Here is a 27,818-nt window from a genome sequence, read left to right as displayed (position 1 = left end):
ACTAAAACAAAACCCCTCCAAGCTAATGTTACACGAAACAATTGGAAGAGGAATGTTATCACAGGAAAAGTAGGCAGCTTGGCTCTGGTGATTCTGAGACTTGGCCAGAAAGAGAACATCTAACCCTCTTCCCACCAATTGGCTATGCTGCTTTCCTCCTCTTCCACACTATCGACGCAAGAAATTACGTAAGGCAATAACTCTCCTTGCTAATCTTGGCACAAACACTGTCAATAGGAACTCATCATAAAGTATCACTCATGTGCAACTGTTGAGGATTCTGTTTTGCTCTGATTTCTATTTTGCCATTTCCATATAAGGAAATTTGCAACTTCCTGCCAATTTCTTATGTTGGTTTGTGGTTAAAACTGACATCATCAAAATCCTGCGTTGCTCTTGGGTTTGTGTCCGGCTATCATTTTTGAGATAGTGGTATCATGCTTTGGCCTCTCTCCTAGTTGTATACCTAGGGGACAGCCTGAATCTAACTCCTGCAATCCACAGAGAAACTTTCCCTCACCAGTCTAGATCTTGGGCCTCCAGCCCTTGATGAACTGCATTATTTTTTTGACTTGAAGTTTGGTAAGATGAAAATCCTCAGATAGGATCTCCTCGGTGAGTTGTACAAAGATACTACCATCGATGCGTTCCCGGGCAAAGAAGCTGACCACATCTTCAGAGAGGCCAATGAAGCGCAAGGACCTAGATACCTCCTCAAGTGACAGCACTGATAAGTCACCAGGAGGCTGCCAGGGTGACCCATCCCCATTCAGACGTGTAGGAGGTGCCTCAATGACCCCCTGAGCCAGATAAAGGTGGGTGATGCCACCTTCAGAGCCATGAACAATGGTGGATGACAAAGGGGCTACTGACGTCCGAATGACAATATTTTCAGCCGTGTCAAAGGGTTTCGATGAGCGAGGTGGTGGTGCAGAGCTACAGTGCCCCTCTGGGGAGGAAGTGCCTTCAAAGAGGTCAAAAGCGTCTATGGAAGAGGCAGCTGTCTTCTGCCAATCAAGAGATTCCAACCAATCTGAGGAGCCCGAAGCAGCTGGACTGGAAGAATACGCTGGATTGGAAAAGGGGTTAAGAGCACCAAAGGGAGCAAAGCGTTTTTGTGGAGGGGGAGGCTTCAGGCGAGGGCAGCTATGGTAGCTCTTGAGGGCATTGGCATCACTGCTCCCCAGCAGAGGAGTGGATCTCCCAGTAGCCACACTTGAGCCTGGATCATTACAAGGCCAAGGGTCAGACCAGGAAGACATCTGTGCAGGTGGGGGCTGAGATGGCAACTGTATTTGAGGGCTGCCCAATTGCCGACTAATGGACTCTCCAACTTTGCAGTCACTCCATGTGCAGGGATAGCAGTACAAGGAGTAGGAGTCCGGAGATGGGGAGCAGCTACCGCTTCGTGGCCTTGAACTGGCAGGCAAAGAAAACAAACAGTATCAGAGTTAGCTCAAGTGAAATGGGATTTGAAGCTCTCTGATCATAAATCTGGAGCAGATTAGTGTCTTAAAACCATAGTGGACAAATCCAGCAACCTCTAAAGATGTGCACCCCACACCGCCAGAGTTTTGCCAATCATTGTTCCAACTTAATTTGAAAACCCTTGTGCTCACTATTCCAAATACATCCTTGCCTGACAACAAAGAAGGCTAAGAGACATATCATGTACCCTGAATATGCATAGGTTTAAGTATATACAAATCTCTTGAAAATGAAAAATTACCATAATCCATCCAATATTGCTTGTTATTAAAAAGGCATTGCTGTCATTTTCATTCAACCTCCCCAACTTCTAACTCTGGAAGTTTCTTCCCAATCAAGTATATTGTTAAGTAAAAATATAAATGGCAGGGGCCAAACAGGATATAAACTGTATTGCCCTGTTTCATTTGTGTTGTTTTTTTTCTGAGACCCACAGAAAGTTCAAAAGTGCCACAGCCATGGGAATAAAAGGTCAACGTTTTTACAAAGGTTTTTGGAGAATCCAAACACATAGTCCAAAATGATGGGGAGGCATAGCTCCTTTTATCAAAGCCATGTTTTTCTTCCATGGAAAGATACTTTATGTGCCTGGTGCATATAATTAAGCTTTCCATAATATTGTACATTTTAGGACATTTACTTAAGAAAAAACAGAACCAGCAAGCAGCCAAACCTGAAAGAAAAGTGTTATTTATATTGTATAATTAATTCTCAGGATTAAAAATCTTATTTATTATTCCCTGGTAAATATGGTAATGTGTTTTCTTTTTTGCATAAAACTTTAACAGAGGGCTAAATAGATCAACAGATGATGCTGTTAATATGGCTCTGCACTACATCCTACAACATCTTGAGTCTCCAAAGATCTATGCAAGGGTCCTTTTTGTAGACTTTAGTTCAGCATTCAATACCATCATTCCAGACATTCTTCTAACTAAGCTAAACCAGCTAAAGGTACCGGAACAGGCTTGTAAGTGGATCACAAGCTTCCTAACAAACAGGAAGCAGCAGGTGAAGCTAAGCAAGATCACATCAAATACCTGTACAATTAGCACAGTGTCCCCCCCCAAGGCTGTGTGCTCTCCCCACTTCTCTTCTCTCTGTATACCAATGACTGCATCTCCAATGATCCATCTGTTAAGCTACTGAAGTTCGCAGATGACACAACAGTGATTGGTCTCATTCGAGACAATGACGAATCCGCATATAGACGAGAGGTCGAACGACTAGCCTTGTGGTGCAACCAAAACAATCTGGAACTGAACACACTCAAAACCGTAGAAATGGTGGTAGGCTTTAGGAGAAACCCTTCCATACTTCCACCTCTCACAATACTAGACAACACAGTATCAACAGTAGAAACCTTCAAATTTCTAGGTTCTATCATATCGCAAGATCTAAAATGGACAGCTAACATCAAAAACATCATTAAAAAAGGACAACAAAGAATGTTCTTTCTGCGCCAACTCAGTAAGCTCAAACTGCCCAAGGAGCTGCTGATTCAGTTCTACAGAGGAATTATTGAGTCTGTCATTTGCACCTCTGGTTCGGTTCTGCAACCCAACAAGAAAAACACAGACTTCAGAGGATAATTAGAACTGCAGAAAAAATAATTGCTACCAACCTGCCTTCCATTGAGGACCTGTATACTGCACGAATCAAGAAGAGGGCCGTGAAAATATTTACAGACTCCTCGCATCCTGGACATAAACTGTTTCAACTCCTACCCTCAAAACGACGCTATAGAGCACTGCACACCAGAACAACTAGACACAAGAACAGTTTTTTTCCCTAAGGCCATCACTCTGCTAAACAAATAATTCCATCAACACTGTCAAACTATTTACTGAATCTGCACTACTATTAATCGTCTCATAGTTCCCATCACCAATCTCTTTCCATTTATGACTGTATGACTATAACTTGTTGCTGGCAATCCTTATGATTTATATTGATATATTGACCATCAATTGTGTTGCAAATGTTGTACCTTGATGAACGTATCTTTTCTTTTATGTACACTGAGAGCATATGCACCAAGACAAATTCCTTGTGTGTCCAATCACACTTAGCCAATAAAATTCTATTCTATTCTAAATTTTCTAGCATTAAGGTAGGAAGATTCTATGCTTCCTTTCTGACATCTGAGAATGCCTCTGTTAAAGGTCAACCAAAAAGAAAAGCTCTACTCATATGGTATTTCCTTTCTTGCTGTTGTACTCAGCATGCCTGCACATCCCCTGAATCTAGCAATAGTAAGTGCACAGCTGACTCATGCAGCCAATTCAGTGATAAGAAGGAAGATCATTCAAGGCCTCTGGATACCATCCCAGAAGTCTATACTTTAAGACTTCATTCATAATAATATTGTGTCTTATAGTACACAAAGAAAGACGATAAAGCAAATGCCTTTAAGCATATGCAGTACTTTGTTCTCCCCATTCTCATCTTCCCAACTGAGTTCCTACAAGGAAGGCTACATCTCTTGACTCCCTCCATAGAAGCAATCCCAGCTCCATCACTCACATGTCATGAAGTCCAGATGAGTAGTATGAGAGGTTGGCACTGGGTGATACTGCCGCTTGGAGCTTGGGGAAGCGCACAGGCATTGGAGGGCTGGAGGTGGCCGATGTGTGGGCACCACGTGGTGGCACAGGGGGAGCAACAAGGAGACGACATTCCTCTCTCACCTGTGAAAAGATTGGGGATAAGATGGTTATTTGCTGGGGTGATGGGCCAAATACAATCCAAGATATTTTTTGCAGCAGATTGATCACACCTGTCCATACAGACTGAAAAAGGCATTTTCAAAGACTTCAAGCAGAGCTATACAACACTTTAGAAATCGGATGTTTCCAAGCCTGTTTTATCTTTTCAAGTAATCTTTTTAAGATTATTTGAAAAGATAGAGTTGATTCAACTTCCTGCCAATTCCTGCCCTTGCTTTTGTTTTCTTGGATTTACTTCTAATCTTAACAAAGTAGAATGGAATGAAAATTACAGGGCACAATTTAACCAAGATATATGAAATTACATATTTAGCTGACCAGAGATGTTTCATAGTGAGATGGGTACCATCTAAATTTAATAAATAAATAAATAGGGAAAAAATTAAAACAAATGAGAAAACAGATTTTGGAAGATCAGAAGACTGCATTGTGGTCCTTTCATGCCATATACTAGGTCAATGTGGCGGATAACATTGTCTGTCAAACTCATGTCTGGACTGGCTTTAAGATCCAATCTGTAATGTTTAATAAATGCTACCAGAAACTATGTGTGTGTCCTACAGAGAGCAAGAAGATTTTTTTAAAAAAATAAATGCTATTAATATAGAAAGTGCCCATGTAGAAAGTCTGCAAATAGATGTTGGTTGGAGAGGGATTGGCAAAGTGTAAACACAAGGTAACAGTTTGATTAATCCAACATACAAAATGCTGAGAAGAAACTATATAAGAAACTATGATGACAATCAAATCCTCAAGTGCCATTAAAACAGAATAATTGATTATTAAGAGAGATGGCAGGCTCCCTTTCACTGGTTGTGTTGAAGCAGAGGCTATATAGTTGAGGATATTTTAATTTATATCTCTACACTGAGCAAAAGATTGGATTCAATAATCTATTACCTTTTGTAAGGCTTTGTTCATCCAGGGAATGGTGTGGATATTTCAAATATGGGAAGGGAAGTGGAAAACACGGGGAGCACAAAAGATTTGTTAAAAGGAAAATCAGAAATTGTACATTACTGAAACACAGGAATAGGAGGTCAAGCTATAAAACTATATCTTCAATATAAAATTATGAGACGCAAAGGGCTTTCCCAAATAGTGCACAATTTTACAGCGATCAGTCAGGTTTTAGATTTATACTGAGAGAACCATCAAAGAGTCGATAAATAAATAAAGGTCTGTTTGCAAGAAATGCTTGGACATTAACTTTGAAAATACTATTAGCAGATATCACTGACGGGCAGAATTTGTCAGTCCTTTAAGGAAGATATTTCACTACAGGTAAGAAAGAACTGAGTACCCATTATTCTAAGCATGTCCAAATTCCATTTTTTTAAAAAATAAATATGTTTGAAGATTATATAGCATTTGCAAGAAATTATCTGAAGTGTACAGGTAGATGAGTCAGAACCTAAACAAGAAAAGCTCAGCTGCTTCCTGGCACAGAAAAGTCAAATGGATGATCTTTATAGCACCAAAGTCCCAAAGTTGCAAGATTTAAAAAAAAGGATTAGACTCAGTGGTAGGATTCAGCCAGTTCGCACCACTTCGGAAGAACCGGTTGTTAACTTTCTGAGCAGTTTGGCAAACTTGTTGCTGAAAGAAATCATTAGGGCAGAGAACCGGTTGTTAAATTGCTTGAATCCCACCACTGATTAGACTCCACCACATTTATTTACGCAATGGAGTATAGTCATAGTGATATTGTTGAATGAGAGCCATACAATAGGTAAGCAAAAGCTTTGTGAGCCTTGAAAACTGGAAAAAAAAAATACCTGACAGTTCACATAGTAAGATTTCTCAGCTAAAATCCACTAGTTTTGAATAATTTATATTGTGGATCCCGTCTTCTTCAGAGGCATCAGTGATGATGGTTTGAAACAGAAATGACAGAGAATTTCCATGAGAGAAAATGTCACGCTCTGAGAGTCTGTTCTAGAACTAAAGATAGTGAAGAGCCAGTTATGCATGGGACTCATCTATAGTCCAACAAATACAGTACAAGCAGAGAGATTGAACATTTATGGGTGGAGTCTTAACCAATTAAGATAAGAAGCCAAAGCTATACAGAAGATTTGAGAGAGACCCAGGGAAGATTTGTCTGTTGGCCATCAATCTAGGATTCTATGCTCTATTGCATATCCCACGACTAAGAATCTCGAGTCTTATTATGGTAGACTCCAGTAGTGGGTTTCAAATCCTGGGGCTATTGGTTTGCTATTGGGAGCGTGCAGGTGTGCACACTCGCTTTGCAAACACACACTTCTGCACATGCGCAGAAGGTTCTGTACATGCACAGAGCGTTTTTGATGACATCTGGGTGGGTGGGTAGAGTCCCCCCGCCGCCGTTACTGGTTCACCCAAACCGGGGCAAACCAGTAGCAGCTCACCATTGGTAGATTCCCATGCTAAAGATAAGAAAGACAAGAGATGAAAGAAATATCACCATGGTATTGAGTTATTCAAAGATGAACTTGGACCACAAAAAGAAAAAAAAAGAGAAAGCAAAGTATTACTAATACATAAATTTTATTATTAACAGCAATTTATTATTTACAGTCACTCAATATTTTGTCAAATTCATTTCTACTTGCTTATGATACTGTCCACATGTATATTTCAGCTGTCTGTAGCGGTATCTGCCTTTTTTTGTTTTTGTGTCTGGTCACTTTGGACATCAATTTGATATAGGCAGGTGCATCTCATCCAATGACAGAGACATTAGATAATCTAGTAATTCAAGGGACAGGGGCTGCACCTGTACTAGGATGGTCTCAGAAAGCTGAACCACCATCAGCAAATAAATTGAGACAGGGAAGAAACAATACCCTAATCAAGCAACCATTGAGGAAGAAGCTACATGACCATTAATTGGCAGGGCAAGGTGCTATATACAAACAGCCAGCAAACTCCACTCTCCCTCATACTGATGTTAAAAAGTCTGGTAATGAAAGAAGAAAACAAGCTCACAGTGTTCTGTATTTTCTAGGACGAGAAATGTCCTTAAAAACTAGCAACCGACAGATTGATCAGTACATCACATTCTCTCTCTTTCCCACATTCAAAGATCCTCACATTCTGTCATAAGAGAACAGGGTATAGACAATAAATTAAAGTTCAACAACTTTTCCAAACACACTTCCACACAAAAATAGAGCACAATAATTCAAATTTTAGTTAACTCAATAAGCATATGAACAAAATTTCCTCATACTAAATGGAGGGCTGAACCAGATGGGCATTTTTAAGACAAAGTTGCACATTAAAAAAAACCTGAGCTGCCAATGAACAAGGACGTTCCATAACAAAGGCCAAAGATCAAAGACCAGACAAAGATCACAACCAGTGATCAATGCTATTGGCTTTCCATTTATCCTTTTGAAATCACTACTATTCCAATAGAAAGCCATTTTAATATATTGAGCATTCATCGGATTCAAAGGAAATGCATTGCATAGGTTGCATAGGTTCCTTAGAAGCTAATTGGACCAATGCCATCTCAGGTTATTCCTTCTGCTTTCTAAAAATCTATTGAAAAATAATTACTGTGGTATAATGAAAAAATAAAAAATGGTCAACATTTCAACTGCATATTCCTGGGGAATCCTATATTCTATCCATCTGAAGTTATAGCTGTACTTGCAGAATAGCAATTAGTCTTCAAGACTGGCTTGTTATGCAAAGTTTTTAAGGAGGTGGACTGGGTTCAAGGAGACCCAGGTATAAATCCACCATCAGCCATGAAAGTTCATTGAATGACGTTGGGATATGCACTCACTCTCAGTTCAACCTATGTCACAGAATGGTTTCCGTAGGGGAAAATGTCAGAATATTCATGATTGGGAAGAGATGCTCAGCCTAACAAGGTCAGCCAATGAATAGGCATAGCAACTAAATCAGCCAATTGGAAGCTGAGATAGACTGGAACCAGGGCATGTTTTAGTCTGCAGCTTCTGAGTCTGTGCAGAGAAGAGAAACTAAAACCAAAGTCTGTGTGAACTTGTCTGCTGATCTCATTGAAATGAAACTCTGAATGTGCTATTGGTATTGTAAATTTACTTCATGTATTATTATGAATATAAAGAAGTTAATGAATCCTGCTGCATCAGTTTATCTGTGTGTGCTTCTGGATTTGATTTTTGCAACAACTCTAACAGAAAATAATTAGACAAGAGAATACAGATAGTCTTTGACTTAAGACCAACATTTATGCTGCTAAGTGAGAAATTTGTTAAGTGAATGTTGCCCCATTTTACCACATTTCTTGCCACATTTATTAACTACAGTAAATCACTACATTGGTTAAATTAGTAACACAGTTGTTAAGTGAATCTGGTTTCCCATTGTCTTTCCTTTTCAGAAGGTTGCAAAAGGTGATTACATGACACCAGGACACTGCAACCGTCATAAATGAGAGTCAGTTGTCAAGTATCTGAATATAAAGCATGTGACCATGGAGATGCTACAATAGTCATGTGTGAAAAATGGTCATAAGTCACTTTTTTCAGTGCCGTTGTAAAGTCGAACAGTCACTAAATGAACTATACTAGAGATGCCACTGAAGAAAGCCAAGTTATAGATCTAACAAATAGCTAATTTTACAGTTAAACTATGCAAGACAGTAAACAGTATAAGAAATACTGTTCAATAGCAGTAGCACTTAGACTTATATACAGTTTCACAATGCTTTACAGACCTCTCTAAGTGGTTTAGAGTCAGCATATTGTTCCCAACAATCTGGGTCCTCATTTTATTGACCTCGGAAGGATGAAAGGCTAAGTCAACTTTTGAGCCTGGTGAGATTTGAACTGCCAAATTGCAGGCAGCAGGCAGTCGGCAGAAGTAGCCCTGCACTACTTGCACTCTAACCACTGCACCATCCTGGCTCTCAATCCTGAATTTTCCACACTTCAGCTGTACTAAATGACCTCAAGGTTCTAGTTTTATGGCAGAGTGGCAAAAACATTTCCCAGTCTTTCCTTTTCATATCTTTATGCACCATTCTCTACCTTAAAATACACTTATTATTGTATGTTTTCTTTATAAAGGAAGCGCTCAAACTTTCAAATGTATGCACTGACAAAAACTGTTAGCAATATTCTAAATGCGGGTTACATTACGGATTTTTATAAAGGATTTATAGTAATATATTTAAGTTCATTTTCTAATAATCTTCAGGATGGAAGGTTTATCCATCTACATTTCTACATGCAAAATTTGCCTGAATAAGCAACTTTCACTTTTAAGTGTGTTTCCCTTCCCTGGATGACAACAACTTTCTTTGACAGTTAATTCACGTTAAACACATTTTTGAGTGCCTTGCCCTGACTGCCACTTCTCTTTTCCATCAAACTGTCCACTGCCTGAGTCTCTTACCGCTTCAGATTTGGGTGGGACTGGGGGAGGAGCATCGGTGTTAAGGTCTTCCTGCAGCAGGCCTCGATGGCAAGGTGAACCCCCGAAAGAGATAAGATCCCGCTGGCCCTTGTTGGCATTCTCCAGTCCAGGAACAGTGCTAGTGGATTCAGAATAATTCTCTGGGTTTTGATTAGTCCACAATTCTTCATATGGGAGCTCTTGAGTCCGGAATGTGGGTTCCACCCAATCAGGTGTCATGTATTCACGCTCAGAATCCAAAGTATCAGAAATAAGGCTAGAGGGCTCTTGGTGAGAGGGGAGAAGCAATCGTTGGGTCCTCCCTCCTTGAGCAGGGTCCTGGCAACTGCTTTCCGTGGCAGCATACAAGCAAAGTGAGAGGCGTTGAAAGGATTGGGCCAATTCATCACGGCTGTAGCCCTGCAGACAGAGTCGTACATGGCGGGGGCTGGCACACTCTTCTGAGAAGTCTGGCTTGGCCTCCCGCACAGCCTTGGAATAATCATTGGGATCGAAGCATTCCTGGCAGAGGGCAGCTGTTTCTCGTAACAACTTCTCCAGTTGGGGGTCTCCGCCTACACGCAACATCCCCTCTGGCAGCAGAAAACGGGGCATATCTGTGAGCAGGAGGAAGTGGAAGGGAGCCACTTCGTTCTTGCGGAGAATGCAGCACAACACCACGGTCTTGGAGACGATGCTCACCAACTTGTAACAGTGGCCCTCCCGGATGGCATGCAGATCGTAGGGGTTTCGAGGCGGCCGGCTGGGCACGATCACATTGACAGGAAGTCGCACCTTCTCAATGATACTGCGAATTGTATGCTCCCCTTCCTGCATCTGCAGCTCCAGTGGTGAGCGAGTGCTGAAGCGCCCTTTGCACTGGAAAGGCAAGCTGAGGCTTTCGTTGGTCCGATGGTTCATACAGATCAAGCAAGGCATCTTGCCCTTCGACTGTTTGCCGCTGCCGCCCGCAGTGTTGCTGCCGCCACCGCCGCTGTTACCGCTACCGCCATTCCCGCCACCAGTGCCGGGGACGCCTGCTTTGCCCAACTTCCGCAGCAATGTGTTCAAACGCGACTTTTCTTTCGCAGCCTTTGCGCACAGAATCTCTGCCTGGCCCATAAGTGTTAATTCGTCTCCTGCATGCAGCGTGAAATTGTACACTTCGCTGTCTTCACTGAACTCGCCCGACACAACCTGGAAGAAGCCAATTGGTGAGGGAAAATGGATAGATAAGAGGCTTAACAAGGAGAATTCTACAACATGGAGAGTGAGGAAAGAGGGAGCTTTGTACCACAGAAAGAGGGGTTCTGAAATACAAAAGCTCCTGCTTGTGCTTTGCCATAGCGTGAGCCATGGAGAAAAAGCTAGCAGGTGGATTTCTGTGATTGTGCGTGCTGTATATGGAAGACAGAAGTACAGGTAGTCCTTGACTTACGACCACAATTTTGAGCCCAAAATTTATGTTGTTAAGTGAAACATTTGTTAAGTGATTTTTGCCCCATTTTACAACTTTCCTTGACACTGTTTAAGTAAATCATTGCAACTGTTACCTTAGTAACACGGTTGTTAAGTGAATCTGGCTTCCCCATTGATTTTGCTTGTCAGAGGGTCACAAAAGGGAATTACGTGACCCTGGGACACTGCAATGGTCATAAATATGAACTAGTTGCCAAGCATCTGAATTTTGATCTCGCGACAATGGGGATGCCGCAATGATCATAAGTGTGAAAAACGGTCATATAAGTCAGGGGTCTCCAACCTTAGCAACTTTAAGCCTGGAGGACTTCAACTCCCAAAATTCCCCAGCCAGCAAAGCTGGCTGGGGAATTCTAGGAATTGGAGTCCTCCAGGCTTAAAGTTGCTAAGGTTGGAGACCCCTGATATAAGTCACTTTGAATGTTATAAGTAGAGCATCATTTGGGCCTGATGGACTTCATTCCACTCAGGGGTTCTTGAATTGTATCCATTTGATCAAAAAGGGGAAAACAGAACGGGAGCCTCTTTGACACAAAAGATTAGAGAAAGGTTTAAGAGTTGGACACCTGAATGGCCAACGGAGAGAGATGCCAGAATGCGTGGGTTTGGGGTGAGAGAAATCAAATTCCAGGAAATTATCTAATTTGGGTTACTTAAAAGACATTTGCTAATTTCCACAAAATAGATAATTGAATTGGCTTTAACATCAAAGCCGTCACCACTTGAAAAGGAAATACTCCTGTGTTTCTCTCTTTTACAGAGTACAGAAACTGTTTTTCATTTCATTGGGCAAATGAAGTTCTAAGATGAATGCTCCAACACTGGCAATTTTTAAGAAGATGTTGGATAGCCATTCATCTGAATGTAGGGTTTCCTGCCTGGGCAGGGGATTGGACTAAAAGACCTCCAAGGTCCCTTCTAACTCTTATTATTATTATCATTATTAAGATGGTACTTTTATAGATTCAGTGCAATGCTCTATATATGGTTTCGCATAAGAAAACCCCACTCTGTTCAATGGGAAATATACCCCTATGTGGGATTGTAGTCCTAGAGCAATGTTGGTGAACCTTTTTGGCACCAAGTGCCGAAACGGGAGTGCCCGCACATGTGGATGTGCACGCATGCAGGAAACCAGAAGAGCAGTTGCATGCACATGCCAGGCGGCTGCTCTTCTGCTTTCAGACATGCACATGTGCACCAGCCACCCGGTCTTCTGGTTTCTTGTGCACATGCACGCGCGAAGACCAGTTGGCCGGTGCACATGTGTGCAAAGACCAGCTGGCCGATGCACATGCACACGCCGGGAAGATAATTTTTCAGTTTCTGGCACACACGTGCACCGGCGCATGTGCATGCGCGCCAGAAACCAAAAGACCAGGTGGCCGATGGACATGCACACGCTGGAAACCGGAAAAGCAGCCGCCCGGCACGCATGCACGAGCCAGGCAGCTGCTTTCTGGTTTCTGGCACACGCCAAAGACCAGTTGGCCGGTGCACATGCGCGCAAAGACCAGCTAGCCAGTGCGCATGCACACGCCAGGAAGATGATCTTTCAGTTTCCAGCACACGCATGTGCACTGGCCAGCCGGTCTTCACGCATGTGTGTGTGCCAGAAACCAGAAGACCAAGTGGCCGATGGGGATACGCACGCTGGAAACCGGAAGAGCAGCTGCCCAGCACGTACATGAGCACCGGGTGCTGCTCTTCCGGTTTCCAGCACTCCAGCACTCCAGCACTCCAGCTGACTAGTGCACCAGAACCCGGAAGAGCAACGGGCAACAGCTTGCGTGCCCGGAGAGATGGTGCTGCATGCCACTTCTGGCATGCGTGCCATAGGTTCACCATTATGGTCCTAGAAGAAATGACATTTTTTGAAATGTTCTGCTTTGTGCATACTTATTCAAGTTTCCATCCTTTGGCTTTTCAGAAAACCAAGCCCTGTCTAAATTTAGAATGTATTTGATCCTATTACTTATTATTGTTGTGGTTTTCAGCAAAGTGCATTGCATTTTCTTCCCAGAGTGTGTTTATCTTTGTGGCAGGAAAAGTGTTTCTATTTATTCCTAGAAATAATTCACAATCTTATAATTGGAGAGGCAGAGATCCAAGTTGAACTAGAAACCCTGAATCAGTGAATGAATGCAAATGCTCTACTGTACTCCCTGATTTTCCAAATCTTATCTCCACCTCAGGTTTAAAATGCAATTGATGAAACTAGAGAAGACATATTATTATTTCTATTCATTCAGAGCAGATCCCTAAATTCATGATAAAAAGACCATTGTCAAAAATACAAAAGAGCCTATTGGGTCAGATGAAAAGAGAACCAGCCAGTTCAATAATCCAATCCATCTCTCTCCCAGTGGCTAACCAGTTCTCTTTTAAAGCCTCCTTCTGAACTTTGAGAACTTCTCAATTCACAGTAGAAAGCAAGGCTATATTCTGCTTCCAACTCCTTAAATCTCAGCTATCTAATGTCTTGTTTTAGCAATGGTTATTGCATAAAAAACTGATCCTTCAAAAAAGTTATGCAGCCTATCAGATATGAAATAGTCAACTAAACTGCAAGTCACATTTTTGGTTAAGTAGACGTGGTCAAATCTGAGCTTGCAAGAATTATTTTAATTTGCTTTGCTATAGTTTAGCTCTTCATTAACCAAGCAGAAGAAAACAACTGTCAAGAAATCAGATATCAAACCCGAGCAGAGGGAGGTTGACCTGAGTGGAAACAACATTCCCACCCCATTTCTCATCTGTTCTTTAGACCAGGGGTTTCCAACCTTGCCAACGTTAAAACTCATGGACTTCAACTCCCAGAGCTACTCAGCCAGCTGGCTGAGGAATTCTGGGAGTTGAAGTCCACAAGTCTTAACGTTGCCAAGGTTGAAGACCTCTGCTTTAGACAGTTGACAGATGCTAAAGTACAACTAACCTTTACACTGAAGGTGATGGCCTCCATGACGAACACCCGGTCTGGAAAGATGCTCGCCACCTCCTCCACACTGTTGAAGTACTGCACAGGCTCCCGGACATCCCTGTCCTGATCTAGCAGCTTAAATTTCCCTGCAGGATTGGAACCCAAAATATGCTAGTTTAGTTAGGAGATAGGTTTGTTGAGAGATTGTTTTCTCTGCTAAAGCCAGATAGGCAGCTGAATCAAGAGGCTGGCAGGGAATGAGAGAAGGGAAGACTCTGGAAGATCTACTGCTATGCCTCCTGGGCATCACCTAACTAACCAATTAACATCTCCAATAGTGGCCAACTAGAAACAGTAGGGAAGCTTATAAACAGGGTTTAATGAACTTTTTTCCCCTCCAACATGTTATTATCAGAGGTACTTTTGTGCTTAATGCAGAGCCTGTTTTAATATATTATGGCTAGCAGTCATTAGGATATTTGTTCCCATACAGTTCTCCATTTAAAAAAAGACATAAAAGCAGAAGGTAAAAGAAAAATGCTGGAGGTGAATGAAAATAATAAAATAAAATAAAATAAAATAAAATAAAATAAGAGGAGCCTTGAGTGGCTGGATCTGACAAAGGGTCTATTTAGATAGCATCCTATTTCCAGGCACAGCTAACCAGATAGCTTTAGAAGCCCACAAATAAGCATCAAAATAATCAATAGATTTCTCCCACTTTGCTCTCTGTCAATTACAATATAAGAAGCAGAGTAATCCCGAACTTAGAATTTCATATAGCCACCATCACAAAGAGTAAATTATTTACTTTTCCTTCAGGAACCTAACCAATCCTCTTTTAAAGCCCTCTTTGTTCCTACCCATTACTTAGATCCTATTACTGTACATTCCATACATTAACAGTACTGTGTAAAACAAATAAACTTTTCTTCCTTGTCTCAAATCTATATTCTAGTATAAATAAGAGAGGAAAGGAAATATAAGAGGAAAATATTGTATTGATGTATTGTGCACTCATAATTTTATAAATCTCTCATCATTTTCTCCCCATCATATTTGTTATGTTTCTAGCCCTTAATCATCATCATCGAAGTCTGTCCAGAGGCAGGCACATTCTCCATTCAGGAAAAAAAGGCCAACCTGGAAAAATATCTATGTACCAAAAATAAAATTATATCTAAATATACATAGAATGCATTTCTTCCTTTTCCAAATCATAGGCTAATCACAACCTAGAATTAGGAGTAAAACTTCCTTATTTTTATAGATCAAAGTGCATTCTTATAAAAAATGAATATTGGCATCCAGAGTTGCGGCAACGTGAATCAAAGGGGATTAAGATATGCAAGCTCTTGTGGTAGCAAGAATCTGGGACTGGGTGAAGCACTGGCTTGTTTTCAGAACACCAAATCTCTGCTGGCTGTACACATAATTCTCTAATAAAGGGAATCCTTAGTCTGTTATGCCTTTTGCTGAAGCTCTTGTCCTTTATCTGGGTAACCCTCTGTAATGTCCATTTTACTATATTGCGTTGCATTCCTATTCTTTCTGAAGGAGCTCAGAGCTGCCTGTAACTGCCTTAATTACATTTCAGCAACATGAGATCCCTTGAAATGCAAATGGCATGGCTCTCTTAATTTCTGCCCGGGATTCAGTTGCCATAGTTCGCCCAGCAACTTCTCTGAACCCAGCAAACAAGGAAGCCAAACAGATGGAGACATCAAATTGGAGAAGAAGTTAATGACAGGAGCCGCTGGTGATGATGGCAAGTGAGAAAGAGGCAGGGTGTCAGGGCTGTCCCCAGCTCTGTTATCAGCTGTGGGCCTCTTTTTTTTCCCAAGGAAAAGGCAATATGGCAACAAGCAATTGTGGGATGGGATGGGATGGGATGGGGGCATCAGTGCACCAGCTGGAAGAGTAACAAAGGCATACAATGGATAGAGATGAGTATCCATGGCATCTCAGCTCTTTATACTTTTGCTATCTGGGCTACAGGCGTAACAGCATAATAATATAACCTTTTAATGAAGTTTAAATTCCGTGTGTGTGTGTGTGTTGACTATTATTGGCCCAGATGGAGATGACTTCTTGATGTCTTTTATCAGAACAAATTTCTAGCAAGATAGGTTAGAATATTTTGCCAGAAAATGTGGTGTAGAATTAATGCTGCCAAGTTCTTATTAATAATGGTCATTAAAAAATGCGGATTTCAGCTGCAGGGAATACATTGTTTTTTTCTAGAGCATTCTTCGGTATTATTCCAGTTATACAGAAAAAGAAAAAGGAGCCACACATGCTCAGGTCTACTCCTGTTTTAGCTGTTTGAAAGGAAGAATTTGGAAGAGGGAAATCTGCTTTATTTATTGAACATGTTTTTTTCTGATTTTCAAACTCTGATTGTATATAGTTCAAAATCACAAGGCAGCACAAAGTCGCTCCCCTTTTCAAAATGTCTTCCTCAATGCATAAACAGCAAAAGATGCAGAAAAGGTGAAGAAAAATGCTTGAATAGGAATTTTGTAGTAATTCTTAATTGAGCTGCGTCTCAAAACTAAATAGCTATGAGCAATTTAGCAGTGTATGATGGAGTGAATGGACATGGAAGCATCACTGTTTTACTAAGCCTAATTGATTAGCTCTATTCAGTAACTCTATGAAATAAGAAATAGCATTCTTATTCGGTCTGATACATTTTGCTGAAGCCTCAACTTTTTCTCTGAAATCCACACCTCGGTGGCTGAACCAGCATGAGTGAAGATCTCATGACTATTATGAGCTTCAGTGGCACCCTGGTGCAATGAGCCCACATAGCTAGTGGTATCTGCAGCAAATCAGAATGATGACACACATCATGATATCATCACACAAATGCCATCATTTTGTACTTGCATCCTAACATTTGACACCGGTATATATAATATTTATGGTACCTTTCATAATTTGTTTCCCCTTGACTCCCCTGAAGACACCCATGTACTTACCTCACCTTGCATTAATGAGACAGTACAAAATCTATCACGTTTCTCTTATAAGATACAAGGATGAAAATAATGTGTGTGAAGCGTTTGAACATTTATAGAAATGCCACAAGTTATTGTCTTTATTGTGTTTTCTTTCTGAACGGCCACGGGCTTCACACATTTATTTCACATCATTTGGAATGAAAATTCAGGTTTATGTTCAGGTCAGGTACTGTGTCCAAACTCTTGCTTTTTACAAGAACCCAGCCTCTTTGTCTGTCCTCTCTAGATACTGTAGTTTGCTCACGATCAAAAGACCCTCACTATTAGGAAATGTTTCCAAATATTCAATCATAATCTGTCATCCTATAATTTAAATCCATTACTACGTGTCCAACCTTCTGAGATGATAAACAGATTTTGGCCTTTTTCTGATGGCACTGTTTTCAGATACTGAGGGAACGTAAGTCTCTAACTAATTCCAAGTAATAAATCCATAGCAAGCAAAACTCAGAGGCAGGCAAATTCCACAAAGGATAGTTTTATTGGAAAAATCATATTGGCCAGGGGTGGGCTGCTGGGGGTTCACAGGGGTTTTTGGAGAACCTCTAGTTAAGATTCTGTGCAGTTCGGAGAACCCCAAATCCTATTCCTGGCTGGCCCCGGCCACTCAGCCCCTCCCAGGAGTCCCCACGCAGTCCATTTTGGATGCAGGTAAGTGCAGGGAACGCGTGAAGGCTCAGGGAGGGTGAAAAACAGGCCTACTGGAAGTTCGGGAAGGCTGGAAATGGGCCCATTTCAGGCCTCCAGAGGGCCTCCGGAGCCTGGAGAGGCCGTTTTTGCCCTCCCGGAGGCTCAGGAAAAAGCCTTTGGAGCCTGGGGAGGGCAAAAACACTCCCCCATCATGGTGCAGGGGCCAACTAGGCCACACCCACCATGGCCACGCCCACCCAGCAACCAGGCAGAGAACCTCTTGCTAAAATTTTTGAAGCCCACCCCTGATATTGACATATACCGTATATACTCGAGTATAAGCCGAGTTTTTCAGCACGTTTTTTGTGCTGAAAATCGCCCCCTCGGCTTATACTCGAGTCTACTCTCGATGTACTTCGGGAACCCCGCACAGGAGACGCCAAAGAGGCGGCGAGATCGTCCGGCGGGATTTGCCCAAGGCTGAGCAGTTCGCCGCGCGGATCCGAGCCAAGCCGGTCCCAGTCCAGCCGAACGGTGAAAGCGACATGCCGAGCGCCGCTCCGCTTTCACCGTTCGGCTGGACTGGGACCGGCTTGGCTGGTCCGCGGCGGGCGGGGAGCCGCCAGCCTTCTCGGCCGACGCCACCGCTCGGGAAACCTCCTCCCTCAGCCGAGAAGGCTGGCGGCTCCCCGCCCGCCGCGACCTGCCAAGCCGGTCCCAGTCCAGCCGAACGGTGAAAGCGACATGCCGGCGCGCTCCGCCACCGCTCGCTGGACTGGGACCGTGGAGGAAGCGGAGCTGCCGGCTGTGGCGCTCCGCTCGGAGCCGGAGCCGGAGCCGCCGCCGCCGCCTGGAAGAGGGAGGAGGTGACCTTCACGCGCGGAGAGGGTGGGGATGGCGGGGTTGAGGCGTGCAAGAGGAGCGGCGTGGAGGAAGAGGAGGAGGCGCTCCTCTGCACGCCTCAACCCCCCACAGCCGGCAGCTCCGCTTCCTCCCTAGGGCACACAGGCGCACACACACACACACAAAAGGCCTTTCCACGCTCGCTCCTCTTGCACGCCCTCAACCCCCACACAGCCGGCAGCTCCGCTTCCTCCCTAGGGCACACAGGCGCACACACACACACACACACAAAAGGCCTTTCCACGCCGCTCCTCTTGCACGCCTCAACCCCCACACAGCCGGCAGCTCCGCTTCCTCCCTAGGGCACACAGGCGCGCACACACACGCACACACAAAAGGCCTTTCCACGCCGCTCCTCTTGCACGCCTCAACCCCCACACAGCCGGCAGCTCCGCTTCCTCCCTAGGCACACAGGCGCACACACACACGCACACACACAAAAGGCCTTTCCACGCTCACTCCTCTTGCACGCCTCAACCCCCCACAGCCGGCAGCTCCGCTTCCTCCCACCTTCCTCCTTGCCAAAGTCCGCGGTGCCTGAAGCCGTTCGCTGGCTCGCCGCCGCCGCAGGAGATCGGAGGACGGAGGCCAGGCGAACGGGAACAGCCCACGCCCGAAGAGGGAAAGGGAGCGAGTGGGTGGGTGGCTGGGACGAGACCCCACCACAAACACACACACACACGCCTGTGAGACGCCTTGCTTGCATGTCACACACGCACCGCCGCTGGGGAAAAAAAGGATGGATGGATGGATGGAAGTAAGGAAGGAAGGATGGATTGATGGATGGAGGCGACCGCTTTGAAGCGCAACCCTTCTCCCGCAACTAAGGGGTGTCAATGTTTTCCCAATCCTAGGGTGTGGGAAACAGTCATTCTTTCTTCCCCTAGTCTCTCCCGAGATCGCACTGCAGCGCCCATCATCCCCAGCCGCAATCTGAGCTCGTGCCATCGATGTGGTCCTTGAACTTCCTCCTTGTTTCTAACCCAGCCTAGGATGGCGGCGTGGAGGGTGTGGTGGTGGTAAACGGCCAGGAGAAAGCTTTCGCTCTTTTCGAGAGGTCCTCTTGGAAGGCTGCCTTGGAAAGGGAAAGTGGGAGGGGCAGAGATTTCTCCTCAAAGGTCCCTTGGAAGGCTGGGTTGGAAAGGGAAAGTGGGAGGGGCAGAGATTTCTTCCTCGGTCCTTCTAGAGTCCTTGAGAAACTGATATCATACAAGGTTAATAAATTATACCTCCTCCTCATTGATGAGTTTTTCATCCTGAAATTGATTGAAACATTGTACCATCATATGCTGCCATAGTATAGTGTTAACAACATCTGTAAAGATGATATATGAGCATGACACTAAGTTTTTCTATATTTCCCTTTATTGAAAAACTTCCATCATGCTTCTTTCTGAAAACAAAGGTCATTATAATATACCTCATTATATATTTGATTTGATGATATTTCAGTTAATAAATACCATTTAAGGTGTTAAGCTTCTTTTCTTTTTCAGCAGCAAAGTGAATTACAACTTTAAAGAACTTTATTACTTTATATTCATTTATTTTAAGTATAGATTTTAGATTTTTAAACAAATATGTTTAGAGCTTTTATATCTTTCAAGTTATTCAAATTATCCCCTCAGCAGGTATATAATGGCATCCAATTCCAATATCATGTTGGGGCTTTTGAGCAAGGGAGGAGGAACGTGAGCACCGCCTTTCGCGCTGGCATTCCGGGATTTCCCTTTGTTTAGAGCTGGGAATCCTCCTTCCCCCTTTTGCACTCCCTCCCTCCCTCCCTCTCTCTCTCTCTCTCTCTCTCTCTCTCTCTCTCACACACACACACACACACACACACACACACATCTAAAGTCGATTGGCACAATGAAAGGCAAAGACCACAATTGTTTTAAGAAAGAAGCTTTAGCAGGGAGGGGGGATGGGAGGGTGTTTTAAGTTTTGGCAAACAGCCAGGCCAACTGTATTGGAGAAGGTCACACAACTGGCCTTAACATTTTAGCTGCTGTCTTTTTCCTCACACTTGGGTTTAATGATATTAGAGACCCTTATTGCCCTGCCAAAAAAAAAAAAAAAAGAGCCACCCCAACGTCTATGAAAATTAACCTTCTCTGCCAAGAGACACTGTGCAGGGTATTTTCACTATTGGTGTGCATACAGGCTTAGATTTGTGCTGGGTTCTTAGTGCTTAGAGCACTGACCTTCAGAGGCACCCTGGTCCCTTGGAAGCTAAAGGAGGACTCATTTTCATGCTTGCAGTTGTATTGTCAATTTCTGTGAGACAATGTTGTTGAAGTAACTCACTCACTCATTCATTCATTCATTCATTCCTTGTGTGTCCAATCACACTTAGCCAATAAAAATTCTATTCTATTCTATTCTATTCATTCATTCATTCATTTTATTTTGTCAAATACATATTAAATAATTATATAAATATAAGCATGAATTGAATACATAAAAGGAATACAACTAAAGGGAACATTAGGACAGGGACGGTAGGCACGCTGGTGCTCTTATGCACGCCCCTTACAGACCTCTTAGGAATGGGGTGAGGTCAATACTAGATAGTCTTTGGTTAAGGCTTTGGGGATTTTGGGAAGAGACCACAGAGTCAGGTAGCACATTCCAGGCATTAACAACTCTGTTACTGAAGTCACATTTTCTGCAATCTAGATTGGAGAGGTTCACTTTAAGTTTGAATCTATTGTGTTCTCGTGTTGTTGTGGTTGAAGCTGAAGTAGTCATTGATAGGAAGTACATTGTAGCAGATAATTTTATGAGCTATGCTCAGGTCATACCAAAGGCGGCGTAGTTCTAAATTTTCTAAAGCTGGGAATCCTCCTTCCCCCTTTTGCACTTTTATTGTTTTTCGTTCAAATAAATATTCATGTTATTTTACTTGGCTCTATCTTTATTTTTTACATTGACCAGTAGCTGCCTCATTTCCCACCCTCGGCTTATACTCGAGTCAATAGTTTTTCCCAGTTTTTGTGGTAAAATTAGGTGCCTCGGCTTATATTCGGATCGGCTTATACTCGAGTATATACGGTATCTGGTGAAAACCGACTCTAAAGGTTCCCGCAGTTTTCACCTAGTTAAAAAAGAAACTTTTTCCCAAACACTAAACAATCAGTCACATGGTCCAATCAAAATGCTGTCTGGTCGTCTAGAGACCTCCCTCCTTCTTCCACAGTCCAGGTGTCAGATAACCAAAGATTTTAAATTTGGGGACGAAGGGAAAAGGATAGGAATATTTCAGATTAAGTAAGAGAATTAAGCTAGATGTCAACCCTGAAGCTGACCTGACCGGAGCCATCTTGGAGCTTCAGTGTTGCCACACTGGAGCTGAGGGACAGGGAGGGGGGTTTAGAGATAGAGGGATTTGTGTAGCCAAAATAAAATACTTTCTCTTGAGAACCAAGGACAATCTCAGGTTCACTATTCAGCATATAGTAAATGATTGCAGAGGACATTTTCTCAGTACAATTTAAACATTCTGGTTTCAAACACAATAGAATCGAGTTAAGTGAGATCAGAATGGTGTTAGGTCCAAGGATACCTGGGGTCAAATCCCAATCCAGCCATGAAGCTCACTAGGTCAGGGGTCTCCAACCTTTCGGACCTCAGGGACCACTAAATTCATAATTTCAAATCACACGGACCACTAATATGATCTGACTAATGACCAACTGAGTGGGCGCAGTAGGTGGTCATGTGACTGGGTGGGCATGGCCAACTCAATGTCACTCACATTGAGGGGCACCTCTCCAGCCTATATTCACCCCTCCCCTGCCAGCCACTCCTCGTCTCCCTGCCCGAGCTCCTTAGGGCCCCAACAGCAAACAGTTGTTGGACATAAGCAGCCACCATGAGAAAGAGATGTCAAAACAGCTGGGTCAGTCAAATTGGATCTGGCCAAGAAGGAGGCTCAGCAGAAGCACCTCACTGAGGACTAGGATCATAGGCTTTCCAAGCAGAGAGAAGACCTGCAGGAGTGCCAGGCCAGGGACCGGCACCTGGAGGCTGAGTGGGCTGAGATGGTCAGCCAGTTCCAGGCCATGAGGCAGTTGGAACCAGGCCCTCCGGCTCCTTGCCACCAGCCGTACTTCCCTCCAGCCTTCGCCCCAAACTCCGCACCAGGAGGCTGAAGCAGACCCCAAGTTGGAATTTCTGCCTCCTTCCAACCCATACAAAAAGACCCCGAAGGGGGAGACGCTCTGCAGCAACACAAACGTTTATTGCATGTATCTGGCCCAGGGGCCATAGTTTGAGGACCCCTGATTTAGTCCAATATAAAAAAATGCAAATAATTTTTCTGCGGACCACCAACATTTTCTCGTGGACCACCAGTGTTCCATGGATCATCAATTGGTGACCGCTGCATTAGGTGACCTTTAGCCATTTATCATGTGCTATCCTAAATTAAGTCACAGGCTTGTTGAACAGATAAAGACAGAGGCAGAAATAATGTTTTCTAACCCTAAATTATCAGGAAAAGAGTACAATTTAAAAATTCAGTTTTTAGCACAGTTGAAAGTCAATAAATGCTTTCAGAGGTGTTTTGCTGTTGCCAAAAGCAAACTCAGACCTCAGAGTGCTTAATCATACTAACTGAAACAGGGGTAAAATCTACTTACCTTCCTTATCGGTTCGGAAGTGCTCGCGTGTGTGCACACATCACATGCGCACGCAGACCTTCTGCGTTAAAACCAGGAAGTAATGATACCTGGGCAGATGGGCAGAGCTTTGCTCCACCATCACTACCCGATTGCCAAACTACCGGCCGGTCACGATCGCTACCAATCCGGAAGCATTTCACCCCTGAACTAAAACCTTCGTGTGATATTTAAACCCATTTTGAGCAAAAAGAATTCTGAGATATCCCAATTCATTTCAGCGGAGATGAAATGAGTTGATTTTCCAAGGCAGCCCAAGAAGAACAGTTTAGATATACACCCCATTGCCTAAACACAATACAATCTCTCATATGAAAAGTCTTAGTGGCGTCTCCTTTCTCCTAAACAGTACAGGCTACATACATCATGTCTCCATCACTGCAAGGAATGACATTTTTCAGCAACTCCATTTCAACAAGACTTGAATTTCTCAAGCCACTTGGCAAAGCTGCTCGGTCTGATCTTTCTCATTTCTACCATTCTTAACAGCAACCAACAATTCTGGCAAGCTAATATTTTCCTGCATGCAGTTGTCCACTTATCAAAAGCAACGGCTTCACAATGAAGTGTGCATTTTGCTTTGCTTGCAAGCTGAAACTGGAACCATCTGCTCTGGTGGTTTTTTTTTATGAATGGGGCCAACAAAACAGGTTAACACACTTACTCTTCTTTTCCTGTCCCATCTGTCTCCCCAAGGAGCAGCAATTAACTGCTCCTGTCCGCTTGCCTCTCATTATTTATTCATACTTGCACATCATTACCAAAGATGGGAGGCACTTAAGAGTCTCATTAAAGGCCAGAGATGATGTCAGTTCTGTTAATTCATGACTCCAGTCACTCCTTCCTACTGTACCATCTGTTCAGCACCTCCCAATGCTCTCACATGGTGCCAGCAACTCCCTTTCCCTCTCTGATCTTCTACATTAGGCACCAGCCTCCTGCAAACCATGTCCTGTCTTCATTTAGTGTTCACCTTCACCATATTTTCTGAGCCAGGTCACTGCTACTCTCTTTCCATACCTCTAGAACTCAGACAAGATGGAGTAAGCATTAGCAAGTCCAGGACAACAGTGCCCAGGAATGTTTGCACCTAAACCTAGACTAAGGATGAGGAGTACTTGATACTAATAACATAAAGTCCAACCATTGGTTGGCACAGTTGGGAGTTGTAGTTCAAGATTTGGAGGGCCATAGATTTCTTATATGCAGTACAGATTGAGAGGTTAAGCATGCTGAAAACTAGAAAAGGAGGGAAAAAACCTGATAAAAATTAGACCATAAATCAAAACTGACACAAGGCAAACCAGGCCCACTAAAGCCTTTTGGGGGGAAATAAAAATCAAAAGGGGAGGCAACAGGATGGATTGGAAACCTAATATATGCAATATAGATCTCCATTCCCATTACAATTCTTTTAGGAAACCCAAATTTAGCATTCACCCATCTATCTCCTAGATCAGGGGTAGTCCACCTTTTTATACCTATTGCCCACTTTTGTATCTCTGTTAGTAGTAAAATTTTCCAACCGCTCACTGGTTCCACAGTAATGCGCCGTGTATCGTCTGCGCATGCCTCTCGCGCATCGTGGATGGGTTTGGTGGGGGGGGCACCAGCTACCAGCTCTGCTTGTCTGTTACAGCTGGGTAGTGTGGGTGGAGATGCGCAAGCTATTCTGGGACGAGGCTCTTTTGTTTGCGGTCGCACTATAGTGCCATTTAGTTTCACCTACGTAACGTGAACTAAACTTATGCGTGGGCAATACAAATAGTATATTTTCAGAAATTTAAATTGTCACGGGGAATTTTATGAAAACCTAATGAAAATATTTTTAAACAATGCTATGAATTTTTTTTAAAAAGTCAATTAAATTAAAAAAAAGGAAAGTGCTTCAGTATCGGACAAAACCCCTACCACCCACCATGAAAGCTGGAACGTCCACTAATGGGCAGTAGGGACCAGGTTGACTACCACTGCGCTAGATTCTAGAACAATAGCTTTTGTTGCAGCAAAATTAATATCTAGGGTTTTTTTCCCCTTTGAACTCACTAATTACAAGTCCTGATTTTTACTGATCTGTTTCTTATGAAAAGTCTAGCCTGAGATATGGCTGATTCCACATAGCTGATCCTTCACCATTTGCTTTACAAACTGCATTTGCTTCTTTCACTCTCTGATATCAGAAAATTATTTCATCTCCTGAAAGCCTATCAGGAAATACTGATAGAAGTAGACAATGTGGAGCTTATTAAGGCACTCTGCTTCAGCCAATACACTGTGCAGCTCCTTTGCCAACAATGACTCATGCTGGGTGTAAATTTACCTAAAAGACCTCACCCCAAACACAAACAGAAAAGAAGACCTTGCTATTTTCTAGTAGGAGATATTATGAATCTGCCTATTATCTTTCCCCATTAGAAGAAAGACTAAAAAACACTGAAGTTATTACCTAGCTAGATAACCAAATATCTGCAAGAAAACAATCAAGTTCAGAGACCACCAAGGATTCCACAGATTAAAAACTCTAACATTTGGAATGAGAACCTCATGAAATCCTATTTGATGAGACATCTATATCAGTGGTGAAATCTAAAAATTTTCGCCACCAGTTCTGTGGGCGTGGCTTGGTGAGTGTGGCCTGGCAGTCATGTGACCAGGTGGGCGTGGCCAACATGATGTCACTCACATCACTTTCTTTCTTCTTTCTCTCCCTTCCTTCCTCTCTCTCTCTCTTTCTTTCTTTCTTTCTTAGGGCTAGCTGGACACCAACCTCGGAAGGCAAGTGGGCCTGGGGGACCCCCAGGAAGGCAGCATGGAAGGCAGGCAAGGATGGCAGGACTGCGGAGAAGGGAATAGGCTGCTAGCTCCCTTCCCCGCAGCCCTGCCATGCTTACCTGCCTTCCACATGGCCTTTGACTTGCCTGCCTTCGCATGCTGGCCACGGGGATGCTGGGAAGGCTGCGTGGAAGGCAGGGAAGCATGGCAGGACTGCGGGCCGTGGACCGGTTCGGGGGTATGGCCAGCCAGCAGTTGCTACTGGTTTGGAAACCAGCCCCAATGTCCACTACTGGTTCGCAGAACCGGTCCAAACCGGTAGCATTTCACCACTGATCTATATGAAACAAACTTTTGAGAGGAACTGGGATGTGTAGGAAAAAAGAAAAAAGGATCTCTTGCTTTGAACATAACACTCATCATTATAAGCAATTAAGCACAACTAAAAAATTATTCTAACCTCCTTATACATTTGTCAAAATAATACAGTTTCATCATGCTATTTTGCCTCGGAGGGCAAACTATAAGCAATCCCTCTAATTTGAAGATATTATACAGCCATTGGATTGATCAGGAATGTTCCCATATTTTTTTTAAACTTTCCTGGCTGATGCTTTGCTTATTCAACAGTGCAGGAATTTCTGTTAATCTATAAACTAAAGCTCTATTTCTTTTAGGCCCAGACCCATAAACAGCAGTCCAGATCTTCTCTTATCCATTTCTCCCAACTTCATTTTATAAGTTTGTGAGGCAGGGATCTATCTTGTTCAGTTTATAGTTTATTACCCAGGACAATGTGATTGATGCATCAAGGTTTCAGAAAAGATACATCACTACTGATCAGAAGGGAAAAAAAGAAAAGAAAAGAAACTAACCTAAGCAGAGACATTCAAGAAGTTAGGACAGCTATCAGAGTATCTGTAGAAAAATCTAAGTGTTTGCTGTCTAACCCTCTTTCACTACTTCCCTTCAAATATGTGCTTCACTGAATTCTCACCATTTTGTTACCTGAATATTGGAGGGGGATGTCAATCTTGGGACCAATGACATAATGTCCTTCTTCCAAGCTGTGGGCCGTCACTGTAGTCCACTGACGACAGGAGTGGAGGAGAAGCACATCTTGGTCACTGACCCCCTCTACATACTCCCCTGTGACAGAAATGAGAAGAGGTGTGAGATTGCTATGCATTCACCCAAACTATTTTTTAGATGTGCACCAGCCCAGCATTATTGTAATGACAACAAAGGAGAGGACTCTAGTCAGATTACTTCAATCAGAATTCTGGAAGCTGTCCTGGAAGCTGCTGCAAGATGAAAAATGCCATCAAGAGTTCAACTAAAATGAAAGCCACCTCCACATATTCTCAATTAATGGGGTAAATTCCCAGTTGAGTACCCCTACTTTCTAAAAGTCAGGCACAGAGCCCTTCTGCATAAAAAGCCCAATTATAATATGACTGAAAATAAAGCACCAAGGTACAATACAGTATGCTAGAGAATTAATGCATCAGATTAACATACACATCTCATTGAACACGGCACTCTCTCTCTCTCTTGAAATGTCATCCCAGGAACTACACCAGGAATGAGAGAAACTGGAAGATTTTACTAAAGCTCTTCCCTCGGGCCCAGAACACCCCTGAGATGCCAGCTCCAAGAGCGGAGCTCATCCCTCTCCACTTCCCCCAGCCAAATGCAACAGAAGAGTGGGCCCATGCTGCCAAGAGATAGGTTGCCCCAGAAACAGTCCTTTGTGCTCAATGGAGAGAGTTGCAGGCCCAAAGCCCTGCTTGCAACAATCCTTTGTACT

At 43.2% G+C, this 27,818-nt stretch overlaps 1 protein-coding gene across 1 annotated transcript; it reads right to left on the bottom strand.

Annotated features, from left to right (window-relative positions):
* Nucleotides 1-524: 524 nt before the first annotated feature.
* On the bottom strand, nt 525-27,418 carry GAREM2 (GRB2 associated regulator of MAPK1 subtype 2). The gene is made up of 5 exons (XM_058164709.1): nt 27,017-27,418; nt 14,011-14,141; nt 9,597-10,793; nt 4,015-4,178; nt 525-1,419 (listed from the first exon to the last, which is right to left on the bottom strand). The coding sequence occupies exons 1-5, from the start codon at nt 27,195-27,197 to the stop codon at nt 525-527; spliced, it is 2,568 nt and encodes an 855-aa protein (XP_058020692.1). The 5' UTR covers nt 27,198-27,418.
* Between the last annotated feature and the right edge of the window lie 400 nt (nt 27,419-27,818).

This window comes from Ahaetulla prasina, chromosome 1 (assembly GCF_028640845.1).
Source record: "Ahaetulla prasina isolate Xishuangbanna chromosome 1, ASM2864084v1, whole genome shotgun sequence".
Taxonomy (NCBI): domain Eukaryota; kingdom Metazoa; phylum Chordata; class Lepidosauria; order Squamata; family Colubridae; genus Ahaetulla; species Ahaetulla prasina.
This window is presented reverse-complemented; position numbering and strand designations above follow the sequence as displayed.

Excerpts from the sequence above, each read along its gene's own strand:
- GAREM2 (XM_058164709.1), bottom strand. The coding sequence starts at position 27,197 with ATGCATAGCAATCTCACACCTCTTCTCATTTCTGTCACAGGGGAGTAT. Across the intron at positions 14,142-27,016 it reads CATCCCCCTCCAATATTCAG|GGAAATTTAAGCTGCTAGAT; the intron begins GTAACAAAATGG and ends CCAATCCTGCAG. Across the intron at positions 4,179-9,596 it reads TCCCACCCAAATCTGAAGCG|GTGAGAGAGGAATGTCGTCT; the intron begins GTAAGAGACTCA and ends ATCTTTTCACAG.